Below are 22,697 nucleotides of genomic sequence, written 5' to 3' on the forward strand. Positions count from 1 at the left end.
ACATAACATAGCGTAGCATACCATATGACGACGTAGCATAGCAAAGCATAACATAAAATAAAATAGGACAGCATGATGTCGTATAACAGAGGGTAGCATAATATAGCGTAACATAACGTTGCATAACATAGCCTAGCATACAACACAATGTAACATAGCACAGCCTCGCATAGCATAGAAATAGCATAATGTAAAATAAAATAGGACAGCATAATGTTGCATAACAGAGGGTAGCGTAATATAACGTAGCGTAACAGCGTAACATGACATAACCATGTTATACCATGAATTGATTAACGTGGACCCCGAGACTTAAACAAGTTGAAAAACTTATTCGGGTGTTACCATTTAGTGGTCAATTGTACGGAATATGTACTGTACTGTGCAATCTACTAATAAAAGTCTCAATCAATAAAACATAGCATAGCGTAGCATAGCATAACATAACGTGAAATAAAATAGGACAGCATAATGTAGCATAACAGAGGGTAGCGTAATATAACGTAGCGTAACATAGCGTAACATAAGGTGACGTATTGGACTTAGGCCATGTCTACACTAAGTCGTTTAACCCCTTAAACTAATACCGTATTTTTCGGAGTATAAGTTGCTCCGGAGTATAAATCGCACCGGCCGAAAATGCATAATAAAGAAGGAAAAAAACATATGTAAGTCGCACTGGAGTATAAGTCGCATTTTTTGGGGAAATGTATTTGATAAAACCCAACACCAAGAATAGACATTTGAAAGGCAATTTAAAACAAATAAAGAATAGTGAACAACAGGCTGAATAAGTGTACGTTATATGAGGCATAAATAACCAACTGAGAACGTGCCTGGTATGTTAACGTAACATATTATGGTAAGAGTCATTCAAATAACTATAACATATAGAACATGCTATACGTTTACCAAACAATCTGTCACTCCTAATCGCTAAATCCCATGACATCTTATACGTCTAGTCTCTTACGTGAATGAGCTAAATAATATTATTTGATATTTTACGGTAATGTGTTAATAATTTCACACATAAGTCGCTCCTGAGTATAAGTCGCACCCCCGGCCAAAAATATAAAAAAAACTGCGACTTATAGTCCGAAAACTACGGTAATTATTTAGCTTAAGCCCCGTTTCAGCCACACTAAACCAGCGTTTAAGGTCCCCCTCCTCGGACAAATTTTCACACGGGTAAATCAGCCGTGTAATTCTTGAATCTCCGGCACTTAGCTTTGTATGGACCGCACAGGAAGTGACGCCAGAAAGTACGCGCCACCGCCGGCTTCATAACAAAGCCGGAGGCAGATCATGCAGACATGCCCGTGTTTCCCCTTCTTCTACATGCACAGGCACTTTTGGAAGGAATACCTTAAGACAGGGGTGTCCAAACTTTTTCCACTGAGGGCCGCACACTGAAAAATCAAAGCAAAGCAAGCGGGGGCCATTTTGATATTTTTTATTTTAAAAACCAATACAATATATGTATAAAAAAAGATACATTTAGGCCTCCACTCAGACTTGATCCCGGGGACCCCAAAAGGTTTTGGTCAAAAAAAATATTACAAATGTGTCATTATTTAGCATTATTATTATTATTATTATTCAAGGTTTAAATCTGTAGATGTGAAGTGAATTACATTTATATAGCGCTTTTTCTCAAGTGACTCAAAGCGCTTTACATTGTGAAACCCAATATCTAAGTTACATTTAAACCAGTGTGGGTGGCACTGGGAGCAGTTGGGTAAAGTGTCTTGCTCAAGGACACAACGGAAGTGACTAGGATGGCGGAAGCGGGAATTGAACCTGCAACCCTCAAGTTGCTGGCACGGCCACTCTACCAACCGAGCTATACCGCCCCACATCAACATTAGGTCTATCAGTCAATATAACGCTTTTAAAGATTTAAGTTGTATGCCATTTTTGTCAAGGAAAACCGTGTTTTTTATGGAAATTTTAAAGTGGAATATTTGAGATTATATAATAATTGGAGTCTTAAAAGGGTCAATAACTCATAACATTGATTTTAATTCATTATTTTTTTGAGCAATGACACTTAAAAAAAAAAAAAGTCCCACTAAAATTATTGGGGATCCAAAAGGGTACCTCTCAGTAAAGTTTTAAAAAATAAATCCAACATTTTTTTTAACTTTTACCACAATAGTCTCAAGATCAACTTCAGATCTATCCGTCAATTATAAGTTTTATCGTTGTTTATGTTTTTTGTTTGTTCGTTTTAGGCCCTTCTTTAAAAAACTTAGTTTTTTTTTAAATGGCAACCAAAAAATATGCAGCATTTTCCCTCAAAAATATCTCAAAGTGGAATATTTAATGTGAAGTAATTGGAGCCTTGAATAGGTCAATAATTCATAATGACATTGATTTTGATTCATTATTATTTTTTAAAGAAAGAAACAGCCTGCATGGCAGTTTTGTGTTATTAGAGTAAATAATGCAACATTTTCTTGTTACATTTCACCTGTTTGCTCTTTTATACCACTTTTTATGTTTTTTTTTTTTTTCCCATTGTATTTTTAGAATGTGCTGTGGGGCCGTTAAAAAATTACCTGCGGGCCGCAAATGGCCCCCGGGCCGCACTTTGGACACCCCTGCCTTAAGAGAAGGCAACGGGCGATTGCAGCTATTTTGGATACTACACTTCTCAGACGGCAAGTGAACTTTCCAACAGTTAGCCGTGATTCTACTTACCAGAAAACTTGGTCCCTTCCTCCCGTGGATGTGATCGTGATAGGCAGTGTGTGACTACAAATATTGCTTTATGGATGTGACTGTGAAATGGCCAGGCAGCGTGCAAGATGGAAACATGCCCTCGTGTCCCAAACAGTTTATCGCATTGTGTACTTTTTCATGTCCATTAAAGATTTGATTAATTTATGATGGCTCAGGTGTGATTCACTACAATAGGGCCCCGCAGCACACTGGATTCTAGTTCATTGAAATTCCGCAACACTGAAGAAACATTTTAATTTAAAAACTTTTATACAAAACACAGCAAACAAATGTAAAATGCACAGCAAACTATTTACAATATAGCTCTTTTAAATAACTTCACAGTGAAGTAAAGTCATCTACTGGAGAGTTTGGAGCAGATGGACGCTGACGTTGTTTTTTTTTTTTTTTCCCGCGCATGCGTACTAGGTCGCGTTGTGCCGGCGGACGGAAGGGGTCGGGGCTCTTAAACGGTGCCATTGTTGTGTGTGGACACGGATAAGGTTAAGTGTGAATCACCCTGGATACGGGGCCTTAGAAACATTCTGGTCAACGATGCTCCTTTTGTGTCGTTTTTTACAACTGAATGGAATGCTAACGTGGGTATTTACGACTGATTCCGTTCCACAGCGATCGTTTTGCCGCACAATGCCTTAATGCTAACAAGGAGAAATTCCACTTTAACGTTTGTCGTTGGCATTGACGGAAGGGTTGCTCTGGGAGACTGGCTCTGACGTTTCATCTAAATCTATGAGCATGAAGTGATGAAAGGCGAAACGTCTTCTAAGACAAACTGAGCAGTCCAGTTGCGATCGATTGAATGTCCGGAGAATACAATGACCTGGATGGATGACAACATTCATGGACATATTGTAACATAACATAAGCACAGCGTAGAACGCAATACGCCTACCCATAGCATAGCATAGCATAGCATGGCACAGCACACCACAATCTAACATAATACAACATAGCATAGCGTAGCAAAGCATAGCATAGTGTAGCATAGCATAGTGTAGCATTGCACAGGCCACCACAATTTAACATAATACAACATAGCATAGCCTAGCATAGCATAGCGTTTCGTAGCATAGCACAGCCCACCACAACTTAACAGAAAACCACTGTTAGTAACTACAGTCGGTCGCTACATTTGTAAGTGCAAGTTAAAACTCTACTATATAAAGCGAAAGCCATTTATCAACAACACCCAGAAACGCCGCTGGCTTCGCTGGGCCCAAGCTCATCTAAGATGGACTGATGCAAAGTGGAAAAGTGTTCTTTGGTCTGACGAGTCCACATTTCAAATTGTTTTTGGAAACTGTGGACGTCGTGTCCTCCGGAACAAAGAGGAAAAGAACCATCCGGACTGTCAAAAGCCAGCATATGTGATGGTATGGGGGTGTATTAGTGCCCGAGGCATGGGTAACTTACACGTCTGTGAAGGCACAATTACTGCTGAAAGGTACATACAGGTTTTGGAGCAACATATGTTGCCATCCAAACAATGTCTTTTTCATGGACGCCCCTGCTTATTTCAGCAAGACAATGCCAAGCCACATTCTGCACGTGTTACAACAACGTGGCTTCTTAGTAAAAGAGTGTGGGTACTAGACTGGCCTGCCTGTAGTCCTGACCTGTCTCCCATTGAAAATGTGTGGCGCATTATGAAGCCTAAAATACCACAACGGAGACCCCCGGACTGTTGAACAACTTAAGCTGTACATCAAGCAAGAATGGGAAAGAATTCCACCTGAAAAGCTTAAAAAATGTGTCTCCTCAGTTCCCAAACGTTTACTGAGTGTTGTTAAAAGGAAAGGTCATGTAACACAGTGGTGAACATGCCCTTTCCCAACTACTTTGGCACGTGTTGCTGGCATCAAATTCTAAAGTTAATGATTATTTGCACAAAAAAAAAAGTTTATCAGTTTGAACATCAAATATCTTGTCTTTGTAGTGCATTCAATTGAATATGGGTTGAAAATGATTTGCAAATCATTGTATTCCGTTTATATTTACATCTAACACAATTTCCCAACTCATATGGAAACGGGGTTTGTACTATTTTTCATCGTGTGTTGTAACGAGCCTCACTGTATTGACCGCTACACATTCCATTCCACATCAGGTAAATATTTTATGTAATATTTAAAATTGTAAAATACGGCAGTTCAGTACGGCCATGATGGAGTGTGTGGTAAAGACCTTATATTTGACATCAGGAAGTAAACGGTGTCCATAACATCACTCAAGCCTCGGCCATCAGGCAAATGAACAAGAACTCCTAACAGCAGCTCCTTGAATTCCTTGAATCCCTTCTAAGTCTATCTGATAGCTCAGTCACAGCTCTTTTTATACCAAATATGTGTTATATGTGTTTTATGTCGCACGTTTGCACCAAGAAAAATTCCTAGTTTGTGAACCCGTTCTCAAACAATGGCAATAAAACTATTCTGATTCTGATTCTGAAGTCTCCTCTCCATCATTACATCAAACACAACGCAGAGTCCAGGAGAGGCTTGAACTTGCGACGATTACAGTGAATTCAGCAAGTTGTTATGCATAGCATAGCATAGCATAGCATAGCACGGCACAGCACAACTTAACATAGTACGTCAAAGCATAGCATAGCATAGCATAGTATATTATAGCATAGCACAGCCCACAGGAACTTAAGATAATACAAGATAGCATAGCACAACATACTAACATTTAACATAATACAACATAGCATAACAATACCTAGCTTAACATAGCATAGCATAGCATGTAATGCAACAGAACATAATGTATCCGAGCATCGCATAGCATAGCACACCACAAATTGACATAATACGTCAAAGCATAGCATTGCGTAGCATAGCATAGCATAACATAGCAAAGTGGAATGTAAAACAGTATAGCACAGTATAGCGTAGCTCACCATAGCGTTGTGTAACATTACATAACGTAACATAGCATAGCGTAGCACGTAACGTATCAGCATAGTGTAGAATAGCGCGGCAGAGAATAGCATCGCATAGCATAGCATGAAATAGCCCAACATAGCACAATTTTATCATACCTCATAACACATAACATATCATAACATATGGTAACATAGCATAGCATAATAATGCATAGCAATTAGGGGTGTGGGAAGAAAAACGATTCGAATTCAAATCGCGATTCTCACGTTGTGCGATTCAGTATCGATTGTCATTTTTCAAAAATCTATTTTATTTTTTTCATTTTTTGTATTTTTTTATTTTTTTTTAATTAATCAATCCAACAAAACAATACGCAACAATACCATAACAATGCAATCCAATTCCAAAACCAGCAACACTCAGAACTGCAATAAACAGAGCAATTGAGAGGAGACACAAACACGACACAGAACAAACCAAAAGTAGTGAAACAAAAATGAATATTATCAACAACAGTATCAATATTAGTTACAATTTCAACATAGCAGTGATTAAAAATCCCTCATTGACATTATCATTAGACATTTATAAAAAAAGAACTATAGTGTCACAGTGGCTTACACTTGCATCGCATCTAATAAGCTTGACAACACACTGTGTCCAATATTTTCACAAAGATAAATTAATCATTTAATAGTTGAAACAAATTTACATTATTGCAATCAGTTGATAAAACATTGTCCTTTACAATTATAAAAGCTTTTTACAAAAATCTACTACTCCAGTAGTAGATTTTTGAATAAGTTTTTCTCCACTTAAATTGATTCATGATACAGATATATACTATCATCATAATACAGTCATCACACAAGCGTAACATAGCATAGTGTAGCACGGAACCTGACAGTATAGTGTAGAATAACGCAGCAGAGAATGGCATAGCATAATATAGCACAGCACAGCACAACTTATCATAACTCATAACACATGAATTGATTAACGTGGACTTAAACAAGTTGAAAAACTTATTGGGGTGTTACCATTTAGTGGTCAATTGTACGGATTATGTACTGTACTGTGAAATCTACTAATACAAGTCTCAATCAATCAATCTAAACAACATAACATATTGTAACATATCATAAAACATGGTAACATAACATATCATATGATAACAAGAATAAGTGCTACTATGCACACTTGATCTCGGGTGAGCCTCCTCTAAAAAGTCAGGAAGTTGCCACAACATCCAGCAGGTGGCACTGTTATGTGCCAATGCATATTGCACCATACAAAAAGCCACTGACAAAATGAGTGTCAATAAATGTAAACACTTTATAGCACTATTCTATTGCTCATTTCCATTATTGACGTGTGTGTACAGTGCAGATCTCCCCGTCCTTTCCTACATTGCGTGAGGCAGCGGCGCCAACATTTGACACATCGGATCATTTGATGGTGCTTATCGTCTGTATTTGTTGACTCCTGTCGGGTGTTGAACTCCGTTATCAACTCATAAAACTAGCTATAGGCAGGGCCCAGATGCTCCAGATGTGCACTAGATGGCAGCTGTGCCCAGCTGCAAGCATGCAGTCATCAGCATATAAGCCAGTAGAAGTTTGGCAGCAGCGAAGAGAAGACGCACCTGCCAGGTAAACAACACCAACTTTGTGTTATTTCAGACAATTGTGTGCTTTTTCTTTGTCATGAGCGTCAAATGGATGAAAGTGCATGTGCGGAGAGGAGGATGCCAATGTTTGTCTATGATATTCCTATTATTGATACATGTTCCAATATTTCACAATATTACACAAATTCCAGGTTGTGAGAGTGGGAAAGTGAAGCATGCTGGGATTATTAGTTTCAAGGTTGTTAGTGCCATAAACTCTAACTTCTGCACTATGAACTGTTTTGCTTATCAATATCACCACTTTGCACTTTTTCCAATACAACTTTCTGACATGGATTTTAATACAAGGTATTTGGAACAATCTGTCAATGTGAGTACAATTTGTATATATACACAATAATGACCTTGTGTGAGAGCAATATGACACATTTAGAATCAAAGTCAGAATGGGGAATCTTGTTTTAATGCCAAGTACATTTACACATACAAGGAATTTGTATGTAAAAAAACAAAACAATACACACACACACACACACACACACACACACACACACACACACACACACACACACACACACACACACATATATATATATATATATATATATATATATATATATATATACACATATATATATATATATATATATATATATATATATATATACACATATATATATATATATATATATACACACAGAGCCGGCCCAAGGCATAAGCGTACTAAGCGCTTGCTTAGGGCCCCGTGGCCACCAGGGGGCCCCCAAAAGCAATTAACTAAAAAATTCTTATTTTTTACATGTCCGATAATATCGGCCTGCCGATATTATCGGCCGATATATGCGTTAAAATGTAATATCGGAAATTATCGGTATCGGTTTTTTTATTATCGGTATCGGGGTTTTTTTGTTTTTGTTTTTTTTATTAAATCAACATAAAAAACACAAGATACACTTACAATTAGTGCACCAACCCAAAAAACCTCCCTCCCCATTTACACTCATTCACACAAAAGGGTTGTTTCTTTCTGTTATTAATATTCTGGTTCCTACATTATATATCAATACAGTCTGCAAGGGATACAGTCCGTAAGCACACATGATTGTGCGTGCTGCTGGTCCACTAATAGTACCAACCTTTAACAGTTAATTTTACTAATTTTCATTCATTACTAGTTTCTATGTAACTGTTTTTATATTGTTGTACTTTCTTTTTTATTCAAGAAAATGTTTTTAATTTATTTATCTTATTTTACTAATTTTTTAAAAAAGTACCTTATCTTCACCATACCTGGTTGTCCAAATTAGGCATAATAATGTGTTAATTCCACGACTGCATATATCGGTTGATATCGGCATCGGTTGATATCGGTATCGGTAATCAAAGAGTTGGACAATACCGGAATACCGGAAAAAAGCCATTATCGGACATCCCTAGTAATAATATATATTTGTTATGTATGCTGGAAGGAGTTGACGGCACAGACACAAGGGGGAAGAATAGCTCTATGTATTTTATTATATACAAAAATTTGTATATGACAATATATATAATAATCAACTATAATACTATAAATAAACTAGAGAATGGAGTGTGACCAAAATTCAGGAGTGTGTAGTGTTAGACTCGGTGTGGGAATTACATGAGCGTTTTACCGTAGTGTTGAATCGAGAGGAGGGACAAGGCAAGAAGGCAGTCCGTGGGGCAGGCAGATGGTCAGGGCGAATGGTGAGGCGTCAGAGGTCCGTGTCCAAGCAGGAGGTGGAGAATCCAAAAGGGGCAGCCAAAGAACCAGAGGGAACAACAGGGGATCGCAGGAGAACACGGGAAGCGCTGCGGGAAGACAACAGGAACATCAGACACGGAAACAAGGAAGTCACAGGGGGAGAGCAAGTTCGCGGGATGGAAGCCAGACACGGGGTGCTTACAAAGGTAACAGAAGATTAAGTTCTGGCAAGGATCCTTGGTTCCACTGGTCTATATACCGCTCGCCCTCATCAGTCCCAGGTGTGCTGATTGCTGATCGCCCACAGCCTTGCCGGCATTTGGGCGTGATGCGGCCAGTGTGAGCAGGGGCGTGTCTTGGCGCGCTGCCAACGGAGGTGCTGGCAGACCCAGCTGCGGGAGAAAAGCGGGTTCGAGCCTGCGCCGTGACAATATTAGTAATAATAAATATTAATAAATGATATAAATATTTCTTTCAAGTGGAGACATTAAATCATTTCTGCTATTTTGTCTTTTTGGTTCAATGTTGACATTTTTGGCAGCACTAAAAAATAAAATTGATTAATAAACAGCTACATTAATATATTAAACAATAACAAATAAAAATAATACGTTAAAAATAATACAAAATAAAAATAAGAAAACATTTTTTTTAAATGTTTAATTACAAAAATAACTTTACCATAAAAAATAATAAATTAAAATAAATAAACATTATAAAATATTTTTTTTACAGATGCTACAGTATGTCTGCAGTCGAGTAAAGCAATGAAAATAATACAAATTAAAAAAAACAAAATGTTAAATTAAAATGATTAAGAAAAAAATACAATAAATAAAGCTTTAAATAAATTTAAAAAAGAAGTACATCATAAAAATAAAGAAAAAAAAAACAATTTAAAAAAAAAAAGGAAGTTTGGCTTTACAGATGCCACGTCTGCAGTTGAGATTTGAGAAAATGTTTTTGTGGCGATGTCAGTCATAGTAAAAATAAGTACAGCTATTTTTTGGCATCACCCGTTCTTTTTTGAATGCATGAAAAATGTGATGTTTATTTGGCCTTTAATCAACCATTTGTAGGAAATCAGCATTTGTAGGAAATACTGTATTACACATGAAGTACCACGTACACAAAGTCATTTGAACGACTCCAGTAATTGTTTACTTTTGGAAATTGTGCAACTTTCAGTTTGGTTTTCAGTCTTATTTGTACCTCCTGGTGTGTTTCAGTCCACGAGACATCAATGGACGTCACCATGGATGCCATTGGGGGCCGCATGTCCGATTCCGACGCGGTGCCCAGCGCCTTCAACATGACGCCGACAAACACCAGCGGCGTGGTCTTCGAGTCCTTTTTGTCGCCCGCCTTGGACAAAACCATCAACGTCCTGATGGTGATGGTCCTGTTCATCACCATGGTCTCACTGGGTTGCACCATGGAGGTGTCCAAGATCAAGGTGACGCCTTCTGCCTCCAAGGTGTGATACAGAAATGATATCGCCTTGATAACTATGCCCCTGCAGGGCCACATAGTGAAACCCAAAGGTGTGGTTATCGCCGTGGTGTCCCAGTATTGCATCATGCCGCTTACTGCCTTCTGCTTGGCGAAGGTTGGTCTAATTCTCCTTTTCATGACCTTTTTAACCTCAAAGATGGTGCACAAATATACATTTAGGTAAAATAATATATTCCCATATTTATTCTTCCTTTAACGTTAATAAAAATCAAACAATGCTAGCAGAAAATGCGTGCAAATGTTTTTGTCAACAAACAAGTATTGTGTTACATTATTAATATATTTGTGTTGGATGAACACAAACACAACATTAACCGGTGCCGGTCCGTGGACCGATTGGTACCGGGCCGCGGCCGCACAAGAAATAAAAAATAAAAAATAAAAAAAAATATTTATATATATATATATTTTTTTTTAAAAATTAAATCAACATAAAAAACACAACATATATCAATATAAATCAATACAGTCTGCAGGGATACAGTCCGTAAGCACACATGATTGTATTTCTTTATGACCAAAAAAAATATATATATATATTTTTTTTTACGGTCCGTGGGACAAATTGTCAAGCATTGACCGGCCACTGCTCTAACCAACATTTTAAAAGTGTTTTGTTTTTTTGTCATATATTTTCTCTTAACAATAGTTTGCATAATCTAATATAATTAGAAAGCACACTCAGAATTAGTTTTAAGTGACATTACTAACTTCATTTTTTTTATGTCTAATTTTTCATCACATTTTTTTTTTAAATACATAAAAACCCATTTAATACTTTAGTTTTTAACAAATAAAATGTAATCGTATGAAAATATTAAGTACATTTTATTTTATTTTTTAGCGCACATCAAAATTCAATTTTTTTTTAACATTGTTTTAGAAAAGATAAATAAAAATACTGTATTTTAGAAAATGCCATAGAAATACAATAAATAGCTTTGTGTTGAACTAAGGAAATGTATTTGTGTGGAACCGGTTGGCTTAAAAATACTTTTTCTTTTTTTTTTTACACACGCGAAAACTCGGAATAGTTTTTTTCATTGTATTAGGATAAAAATACTGATGAAAAATAAATTAATGTTTTTTTATAAATTATATACAAATACATGTAAACATATTTTCGCACTATAATCAGTCATTTCCATATTTATTCTTCCATTAACGGGAATAACAATCAAACAATGCTGGCAAAATCGTGTGCTAATGTTTTTGTCAACAAGCAAGTATTGCTTGTTGTCAACCTTATTAATATATTTGTGTTGGATGAACACAAAAACAACATAAATAACAAACACAAAAACGTTAGATAAAAAGTAAAGAACTTTACATACCTTTTTGTCATCATATTTTTAATAAAAAACTAATAGTTTGCATATTCTAATATAATTAGGAGGCACACTCAGAATTTTTTTTAAGTGACTTTACTAACTTCATTCTTTTAATATCCGATTGTTTATCACAAATGTTTTTTTGTTTTTTAAATACACAAAAAATATATATATATTGATTTTTAACAAATAAAATTTAATTGTGTGAAAATATTAAGTAAAGTTGGTGTCTTTTATCTTTTAGCGCACATTAAAATTCAAATTTTTTTTACATTGTTTTAGAAAAAAACCAAAATAAAATTTCTGTTTTAGAAAATTACATAGAAATAAAATAAATGGTTTTGTGTTGAACTAATGAAATGCAATTGTGTGGAACCGGTTGATTTAAAAATACTTTTTTTTTTTTTTTTTTATCACACGCGAAAACTCTGATTAGTTTTTTTTCAATTGTATTAGGATAAAAATACTGAGGAAAAATAATAATAAATTATTGTATTTTAAAATTAAAACATTTTTTTGAATCAATGACAAAACAAAATACAACAAAAAATATTGTATTTGAAAAAATTACACACCAATACATTTAGTCTTTTGGTGTTTAACTAATAAAATGCAATTGTGTGGAACCGGTTGGCTTAAATATTTTCTCTTTTTTAAACATACAAAAAACTGATCTTTTAAAAAAAATAAAAAATTGTATTAGGATAACAATGCAAAGAAAAAAACAAATACTGTATTTTAAACAATTAAACACAAATTCAGTGAATATTTTTGGTTTGGGACCTGTGTATGTGTGTGTGCGTGCGTGCGAGCGAGTGTGTGCATGTGTGTGCATTTGTGTGTGTGTTTTAAACACTCATGAAAATTCTGTTTTATTTTTCATTGTAATAGAAAAAAAATACCTTGAAAAAACAAATAAAATACTTTAATGTTAAAAAATACATACAATTATAATGGATATTTTTTGTGTTTACTTACAGTAATAAAATACAATTGTACAATGTAAAAATATTACGTAAAGTTTATCTGTTTTTAGTGCACATGAAAATTTAGATACTTTTTAAGTGTATTAGAAAAATACTGAGGATAAAATACTGATTAATATTTTTCATTGCAATAGAAAAAATTGAGAAAAAATTTATAAATACTATATTTAAAAAGTTACATACTGTACAAATACAATTACTATTTTTTTTGTTTACCTAATAAAATGAAATTGTATGTTGTAAAAATGTGAAGTAAAGTTTGTTTTTTTAGCGCTCATAAAACATGTTGATATATTTTTTTATTGTATTAAAATAAGGAGAAAAAACAAATAAATTACTGTATTTTTTAAAATTACATACAAAAACAATGCATTTTTTTGTTGTACCTAATACAATGCAATTGTGGACGTAAAATATTTTGTCTTTTTTTTTTTTTAACATACATGAAAATTCTACGTCATACTGACAAAAAAATTAATATACATGTAACAAAAAAAACACTGAAACAAAATATTTAAAAAAATAACATGTTTACAATAAAACGTATCAAAAGTAAAGCAAATAATTACATTCATTCTTATTATTTTTGATTAATTAAAACAAATGAAACAATACAAATATGTACTGTATGTTAAAAATGTCAGCAGAAAAATCTTACATTTTTGAACACGACAACATCCTGTAATAATATTTGTCGTGAAATGAAGTTGATATTGACACATTGTTCTACTTATTGTTCTACTTATTGTTCTACTTATTGTTCTACTTATTGTTCTCCAGGCCTTCCAGCTGGCTGACATGACCGCTGTTGTGGTTCTCATCTGTGGATGCTGTCCTGGGGGGAGCCTCTCCAACATCCTGGCCCTGGCTCTGCAGGGGGACATGAACCTCAGGTACACACACACACACACACACACACACACACACACACACACACACACACACACACACACACACACACACACACACACACACACACACACACACACACACACACACACACACACACACACACACACAATGAAGGTCAACAACCTCGTCCAAGTACATTGAGTCTTATTCAGCCGTCATTAGAGCGCTCATAAACCAAGACTATTATCAATCACCTGACGTGATCATGTGGTCACGTGACCAATCCCCTGCGGCCATTCACCCCCGATAGGGTCCTCCGTTATCAGAAGCAGGCGTGTGTGTGTGTGTGTGTGTGTGTTGTTGTGCACATTCCTCCTCTATCTGATCACTCTGGGGGATCTTATCGGGCCCCCGGCTGCAAGGGAACATGGCGATGGCCCTCAGGTGAAAAACACCTCCACACAATCGGCCCTATTTGGCTCTTGTTACAATCCTACAAGGCGCTGCAAAGTGACGCTCATAACAATTAAAAAAGGTGTTCATAATGTTCAACCTTTTTTTCAATGGCCCTCCGCACATTTTAGAGATAAAAACAAAAGCACAAATGAAAATAAATAACTCTCATTTTGTGAGTATAAAGTGGGAATAAAGTCATAATATTTTCATAATCCTAGCCTGGAAAATAAAGTTGAGAAAAGAATAAGCCCATTACATATTTTGAAAGTCATAATATAGACAAAAGGGAATAAAATGTAAAAGTGGTCATTTTACAAGAATTAAGTCACAATATTATGAGAAATTGGATATATATACATATGTATGTTCATATACATATGTACAGTCGTGATCAAAAGTTTACATACACTTGTAAAGAACATAATGTCATGGCTGTCTTGAGTTTCCAATATTTTCTACAACCCTTATTTTTTTGTGACAGAGTGATTGGAGCACATACTTGTTGGTCACACAAAAGAAGAATTTGGAGGTAATCCTCCTTTTTCATTGTCCCATTTACTCTCTGTAAAGCACCAGTTCCACTTACATCAAAACAGGCCCAGAGCATAATACTACCACCACCATGCTTGACGGTGGGCGTGGTGTTCCTGGAATTAAAGGCCTCACCTTTTCTCCTCCGAACATATTGCTGGGTATTGTGGCCAAACAGCTCAATTTTTGTTTCATCTGATATCACATGGACTAAGATAAGACCTTCTAGAGGAAAGTTCTGTGGTCAGATCTTGAACGCATCATAATTATCCCCTCAACTCCCCCCAAAATGGATTAACTCGCTGGAATAAAAAAGACAATATAACATACATCCATAAACGTGGATGCACATGGAAAAGTGCAATATATTTATCTGTACAGTAACCTATTTATTTATTTACATATGCACCTTATTGCTTTTTTATCCTGCACTACCATGAGCTAATGGTACGAAATTTCGTTCTTATCTGTACTGTAAAGTTCAAATTTGAATGACAATAAAAAAGGAAGTCCGAGTCTCTAACAATACCCAGCAATATGTTTGGAGGAGAAAAGGTGAGGCCTTTAATCCCAGGAACACCAGGCCTACCGTCAAGCATGGTGGTGGTAGTATTATGCTCTGGGCCTGTTTTGCTGCCAATGGAACTGGTGCTTTAAACGGGACAATGAAAAAGGAGGATTACCTCAAAATTCTTCAGGACAACCTAAAATCATCAGCCTGGAGGTTGGGTCTTGGGCGCAGTTGGGTGTTCCAACAGTACAATGACCCCAAACACACGTCAAAAGTGGTAAAGGAATGGCTAAATCAGGCTAGAATGAAGGTTTTAGAATGGCCTTCCCAAAGTCCTGACTTAAACGTGTGGACAATGCTGAAGAAACAAGTCCATGTCAGAAAACCAACAAATTTAGCTGAACTGCACCAATTTTGTCAAGAGGAGTGGTCAAAGATTCAACCAGAAGCTTGTGGATGGCTACCAAAAGGGCCTTATTTCAGTGAAACTTGCCAAGGGACATGTAACCAAATATTAACATTGCTGTATGTATACTTTTGACCCAGCAGATTTGGTCACATTTTCAGTAGACCCATAATAAATTCATAAAAGAACCAAACCTTGTAATGTTTTTTGTGACCAACAAGTATGTGCTCCAATCACTCTATCACAAAAAAATACGAGTTGTAGAAAGTACTGGAAACTCAAGACAGCCATGACATTATGTTCTTTACACGTGTATGTAAACTTTTGATCGCAACTGTATATGTATATGTCAGGGGTCGGCAACCCAAAATGTTGAAAGAGCCATATTGGACCAAAAATACAAAAACAAATCTGTCTGGAGCCGCAAAAAATTAAAAGCCATATTACATACAGATAGTGTGTCAAGAGATATACATTTAAAGGACTTAAAGGAAACTAAATGACCTCAAATATACCTACAAATGAGGCATAATGATGCAATATGTACATATAGCTAGCCTAAATAGCATGTTAGCATCGATTAGCTAGCATTAATGCAGTAACCAAATATGTCTGATTAGCATTCCACACAAGTCAATAACATCAACAAAACTCACCTTTATGCCTTCACGCACAACGTTAACAGTTGGGTGGACAAAACGAGACAGAAAAAGTAGTGGCATAAAACACGTCCTAGAAAGCCGGAGAAAGTTATACATGGAAACAAACTAAGGTGAGTTCATGGACCGCCAAAATTAGTAGGACAAAACGGCGCTCGCCAAATACTCGAATCAGTGAAGCATGTTTAATATAAACAGTGTGTTATAACAATTAGTGTCATGTTTGTCCTCCTACAGAAACCATATTAAAACAAAAAATATATTTTTTCCCCTCATCTTTTTCCATTTTTCATACATTTTTGAAAAAGCTCCAGAGAGCCACTAGGGCGGCGCTAAAGAGCCGCATGCGGCTCCAGAGCCGCGGGTTGCCGACCCCTGGTATATGTATATATATATATATATATATATATATATATATATATATATATATATATATATATATATATATATATATATATATATATATATATATATATATATATATATATATATATATATATATATTTGGTGGGATACACTACTGCTACAGTACTATGCGTAATTATCTACAGCCAAATATCACTAATAAGGAGGAAGTGGTGCATCATGGGTAATCCCAATGCAGTCTACAACAACACAACAGAGCTCCATCTACTGTTCATGATTTACCAACACCGTAGTACGCCTTTGTGTCTACTTCCTCAGCATTGTGATGACTTCCTGTTCCACCTTGCTGGCTCTGGGCATGATGCCCCTGCTGCTCTTCCTCTACTGCCAGAGCTTCGACAACCTGCAGAGCGCCGTACCCTACGTCGACATCGCCGTGTCGCTCGTCATGATCCTCGTGCCCTGCGCCGTCGGCGTCGTCGTCAATTACTACAGACCGCGCTACGCCAAGATCATCACCAAGGTTCGTGACAACATTTGCATTGAAGTATTTTGTGGTCAACGGCATCGACTGTAAATATATATCAAGTGTTTATTCAAAGGAGGCATCTATTCGAGAGGAGGCCTTTATTAACATGGCTACATAAGTATATACAGCGACCACCTGTCGTGTTTCTTGAGGTCAAAAAAATAAATCCCTGGCCAGGTACAAGGAGTACTATAGGTGCTTATTTAAAGTAGGCATCTATTTGAGAGGAGGCCTTTAATAAATGCCTAAATAGTGGCCAGGTACAGGGAGTACTATAGGTGCTTATTTAAAGTAGGCGTCTATTTGAGAGGAGGCCTTTTAAAGGCCTAAATAGTGGCCAGGTACAGGGAGTACTATAGGTGCTTATTTAAAGTAGGAATCTATTTGAGAGGAGGCCTTTAATAAATGCCTAAATAGTGGCCAGGTACAGGGAGTACTATAGGTGCTTATTTAAAGTAGGCGTCTATTTGAGAGGAGGCCTTTTAAAGGCCTAAATAGTGGCCAGGTACAAGGAGTACTATAGGTGCTTATTTAAAGTAGGTGTCTATTTGAGAGGAGGCTTTTAGTAACATGCCTAAATAGTGGCAAGGTACAGGGTGTATGGGGCTCCTATTTAATGGAGGCGTCTATTTGAGAGGAGGCCTTTAGTAACATGCCTAAATAGTGGCAAGGTACAGGGAGTACTATAGGCGCTTATTTAAAGTAGGCATCTATTTGAGAGGAGGCTTTTAGTAACATGCCTAAATAGTGGCAAGGTACAGGGAGTACTATAGGCGCTTATTTAAAGTAGGCATCTATTTGAGAGGAGGCTTTTAGTAACATGCCTAAATAGTGGCAAGGTACAGGGTGTATGGGGCTCTTATTTAATGGAGGCGTCTATTTGAGAGGAGGCTTTTAGTAACATGCCTAAATAGTGGCAAGGTACAGGGTGTATGGGGCTCTTATTTAATGGAGGCGTCTATTTGAGAGGAGGCCTTTAGTAACATGCATAAATAGTAACCAGGTATAGGGAGTACTATAGGTGCTTATTTAGGCATCTATTTGAAAGGAGGCTTTTGGTGACATGCCTAAATAGGGGCAAAGTGCAAGGAGTAGTTGGTGCTTATTTAAAGTAGGCGTCTATTTGAGAGGAGGCCTTTAGTAACATGCCTAAATAGTGGCAAGGTACAGGGAGTACGAGGCCCTTAATTAAAGTAGGCATCTATTTGAGAGGAGGCTTTTAGTAACATGCCTAAATAGTGGCAAGGTACAGGGAGTACGAGGCCCTTAATTAAAGTAGGCATCTATTTGAGAGGAGGCTTTTAGTAACATGCCTAAATAGTGGCAAGGTACAGGGAGTACTATAGGTGCTTATTTTGGCGTCTATTTAAGAGGAGGCTTTTAGTAACATACCTAAATAGTGGCAAGGTACAGGGAGTACTATAGGTGCTTATTTAGGCGTCTATTTAAGAGGAGGCTTTTGGTAACATGCCTAAATAGGGGCAAAGTACAAGGAGTAGTCGGTGCTTATTTAAAGTAGGCCTCTATTTGAGAGGAGGCTTTTAGTAACATGCCTAAATAGTGGCCAGGTACAGGGAGTACTATAGGTGCTTATTTAAAGTAGGCATCTATTTGAGAGGAGGCTTTTAGTAACATGCCTAAATAGTGGCAAGGTACAGGGTGTATGGGGCGCTTATTTAAAAGTAGGCGTCTATTTGAGAATAGGCCTTTAGTAACATGCCTAAATAGTGGCAAGGTACAGGGAGTACTATAGGTGCTTATTTAGGAGTCTATTTGAGAGGAGGCTTTTAGTAACATGCCTAAATAGTGGCCAGGTACAGGGAGTACTATAGGCGCTTATTTAAAGTAGGCCTCTATTTGAGAGGAGGCTTTTAGTAACATGCCTAAATAGTGGCCAGGTACAGGGAGTACTATAGGCGCTTATTTAAAGTAGGCATCTATTTGAGAGGAGGCTTTTAGTAACATGCCTAAATAGTGGCAAGGTACAGGGTGTATGGGGCGCTTATTTAAAGGAGGCGTCTATTTGAGAGGAGGCCTTTATTAACATGCATAAATAGTGGCAAGGTACAGGGAGTACTATAGGTGCTTATTTAAAGTAGTCATCTATTTGAGAGGAGGTCTTTAGTAACATGCCTAAATAGTGGCAAGGTACAGGGAGTACTATAGGCGCTTATTTAAAGTAGGCGTCTATTTGAGAGGAGGCCTTTAGTAACATGCATAAATAGTGGCAAGGTACAGGGAGTACTATAGGCGCTTATTGAAAGTAGGCATCTATTTGAGAGGAGGTCTTTAGTAACATGCCTAAATAGTGGCAAGGTACAGGGAGTACTATAGGCGCTTATTGAAAGTAGGCATCTATTTGAGAGGAGGTCTTTAGTAACATGCCTAAATAGTGGCAAGGTACAGGGAGTACTATAGGCGCTTATTTAAAGTAGGCATCTATTTGAGAGGAGGCCTTTAGTAACATGCTTAAATAGTGGCAAGGTACAGAAAGTACTATAGGTGCTTATTTAAAGGAGGCGTCTATTTGAGAGGAGGCCTTTAGTAACATGCATAAATAGTGGCAAAGTACAGGGAGCACTGTAGGTGCTTATTTAAAGTAGGCATCTATTTGAGAGGAGGCTTATAGTAACATGCCTGAATAGTGGTAAGGTACAGGGAGTATGGGGCTCTTATTTAAAGGAGGCGTCTATTTGAGAGGAGGGCTTTAGTAACATGCATAAATAGTGGTAAGGTACAGGGAGTATGTGGCTCTTATTTAAAGGAGGCATCTATTTGAGAGGAGGCCTTTAGTAACATGCATAAATAGTGGCAAGGTACAGGGAGTACTATAGGTGCTTATTTAAATAGGCATCTATTTGAGATGAGGCCTTTATTAAATGCCTAAAAAGTGGCAAGGTACAGGGAGTACTATAGGTGCTTATTTAGGCGTCTATTTAAGAAGAGGCTTTTGGTAACATGCCTAAATAGGGGCAAAGTACAAGGAGTAGTCGGTGCTTATTTAAAGTAGGCGTCTATTTGAGAGGAGGCCTTTAGTAACATGCCTAAATAGTGTCAAGGTACAGGGAGTATGAGGCCTTTATTTAAAGTAGGCATCTATTTGAGAGGAGGCTTTTAGTGACATGCCTAAATAGTGGCAAGGTACAGGGAGTACAATAGGTGCTTATTTCAAGTAGGCATCTATTTGAGAGGAGGCCTTTAGACATGCCTAAATAGTGGCAAGGTACAGAATGTACTATAGGTGCTTATTTAAAGTAGGTATCTATTAGAGAGGAGGCCTTTAGTAACATGCATAAATGGTGGCAAGGTACAGGGAGTACTATAGGCGCTTATTTAGGAGTCTATTTGAGAGGAGGCTTTTAGTAACATGCCTAAATAGTGGCCAGGTACAGGGAATACGATAGGCGCTTATTTAAAGTAGGCATCTATTTGAGAGGAGGCTTTTAGTAACATGCCTAAATAGTGGCAAGGTACAGGGAGTACTATAGGCGCTTATTTAGGAGTCTATTTGAGAGGAGGCTTTTAGTAACATGCCTAAATAGTGGCCAGGTACAGGGAGTACTATAGGCGCTTATTTAAAGTAGGCATCTATTTGAGAGGAGGCTTTTAGTAACATGCCTAAATAGTGGCAAGGTACAGGGTGTATGGGGCGCTTATTTAAAGGAGGCGTCTATTTGAGAGGAGGCCTTTAGTAACATGCATAAATAGTGGCAAGGTACAGGGAGTACTATAGGCGCTTATTTAAAGTAGGCATCTATTTGAGAGGAGGTCTTTAGTAACATGCCTAAATAGTGGCAAGGTACAGGGAGCACTGTAGGTGCTTATTTAAAGTAGGCATCTATTTGAGAGGAGGCTTATAGTAACATGCCTAAATAGTGGTAAGGTACAGGGAGTATGGGGCTCTTATTTAAAGGAGGCGTCTATTTGAGAGGAGGGCTTTAGTAACATGCATAAATAGTGGTAAGGTACAGGGAGTATGTGGCTCTTATTTAAAGGAGGCATCTATTTGAGAGGAGGCCTTTAGTAACATGCATAAATAGTGGCAAGGTACAGGGAGTACTATAGGTGCTTATTTAAATAGGCATCTATTTGAGATGAGGCCTTTATTAAATGCCTAAAAAGTGGCAAGGTACAGGGAGTACTATAGGTGCTTATTTAGGCGTCTATTTAAGAAGAGGCTTTTGGTAACATGCCTAAATAGGGGCAAAGTACAAGGAGTAGTCGGTGCTTATTTAAAGTAGGCGTCTATTTGAGAGGAGGCCTTTAGTAACATGCCTAAATAGTGTCAAGGTACAGGGAGTATGAGGCCCTTATTTAAAGTAGGCATCTATTTGAGAGGAGGCTTTTAGTGACATGCCTAAATAGTGGCAAGGTACAGGGAGTACAATAGGCGCTTATTTAAAGTAGGCATCTATTTGAGAGGAGGCCTTTAGACATGCCTAAATAGTGGCAAGGCACAGAATGTACTATAGGTGCTTATTTAAAGTAGGTATCTATTAGAGAGGAGGCCTTTAGTAACATGCATAAATGGTGGCAAGGTACAGGGAGTACTATAGGTGCTTATTTAAATAGGCATCTATTTGAGAGGAGGCCTTTAGTAACATGCATAAATGGTGGCAAGGTACAGGGAGTACTATAGGTGCTTGTTTAAAGTAGGTGTCTATTTGAGAAGAGGCCTTTAATAAATGCCTAAATTGTGGCCAGGTACAGGGAGTACTATAGGTGCTTATTTAAAGTAGGCATCTATTTGAGAGGAAGCTTTTAGTAACATGCCTAAATAGTGACAAGGTACAAAAAGTACTATAGGTGCTTATTTAAAGTAGGCATCTATTTGAGAGGAGGCCTTTATTAAATGCCTAAATTGTGGCCAGGTACAGGGAGTACTATAGGTGCTTATTTAAATAGGCATCTATTTGAGAGGAGGCCTTTAGTAACATGCCTAAATAGTGGCAAGGTACAGGGAGTACTATATATTTAGGCGTCTATTTAAGAGGAGGCTTTTGGTAACAAGCCTAAATAGGGGCAAAGTACAAGGAGTAGTCTGTGCTTATGTAAAGTAGGCGCCTATTTGAGAGGAGGCTTTTAGTAACATGCCTAAATAGTGGCAAGGTACAGGGAGTACTATAGGTGCTTATTTGAGAAGAGGCCTTTGGTAACATGCCTAAATAGGGGCCAAGCACAAGGAGTAGTAGGTGCTTATTTAAAATAGGCGTCTATTTGAGAGGAGGCTTTTAGTAACAAGCCTAAATAGTAGCAAGGTACAGGGAGTACGAGGTACTTATTTAAAAGGAGGCGTCTATTTGAGAATAGGCCTTTAGTAACATGCCTAAATAGGGACCAAGTACAATGAGAGGTAGGTGATTATTTGAAGGAGGTGTCTATTTGAGAGGAGGCCTTTAGTAACATGCCTAAATAGGGGCCAAGTACAAGGAGTGGTAGGTGATTATTTGAAGGAGGTGTCTATTTGAGAGGAGGCCTTTAGTAACATGCCTAAATAGGGACCAAGTACAAGGAGTAGTAGGTGATTATTTAAAGGAGGTGTCTATTTGAGAGGAGGCCTTTA

At 37.3% G+C, this 22,697-nt stretch overlaps 1 protein-coding gene and 1 long non-coding RNA gene across 2 annotated transcripts in view; one reads left to right on the forward strand and one right to left on the reverse strand.

Annotated features, from left to right (window-relative positions):
* Positions 1 to 6,212: 6,212 nt before the first annotated feature.
* LOC133640764 (uncharacterized) lies at positions 6,213 to 9,500 on the reverse strand. The gene is made up of 3 exons (XR_009824210.1): positions 9,195 to 9,500; positions 8,922 to 9,099; positions 6,213 to 7,281 (listed from the first exon to the last, which is right to left on the reverse strand). It is a non-coding gene; the product is annotated as an uncharacterized LOC133640764 (long non-coding RNA).
* Positions 8,998 to 22,697, forward strand: part of slc10a1 (solute carrier family 10 member 1) — a 14,877-nt gene continuing 1,177 nt past the window's right edge. Inside the window, exons 1-5 of the mRNA XM_062034350.1 lie at positions 8,998 to 9,198; positions 10,222 to 10,448; positions 10,515 to 10,601; positions 13,605 to 13,717; positions 16,924 to 17,128. Coding sequence (XP_061890334.1) covers positions 10,236 to 10,448; positions 10,515 to 10,601; positions 13,605 to 13,717; positions 16,924 to 17,128 — 618 coding nt within the window. The 5' untranslated portion in view covers positions 8,998 to 9,198; positions 10,222 to 10,235. The remainder of the gene's footprint in view (positions 9,199 to 10,221; positions 10,449 to 10,514; positions 10,602 to 13,604; positions 13,718 to 16,923; positions 17,129 to 22,697) is intronic.

Source organism: Entelurus aequoreus, linkage group LG23, assembly GCF_033978785.1.
Source record: "Entelurus aequoreus isolate RoL-2023_Sb linkage group LG23, RoL_Eaeq_v1.1, whole genome shotgun sequence".
Classification (NCBI taxonomy): domain Eukaryota; kingdom Metazoa; phylum Chordata; class Actinopteri; order Syngnathiformes; family Syngnathidae; genus Entelurus; species Entelurus aequoreus.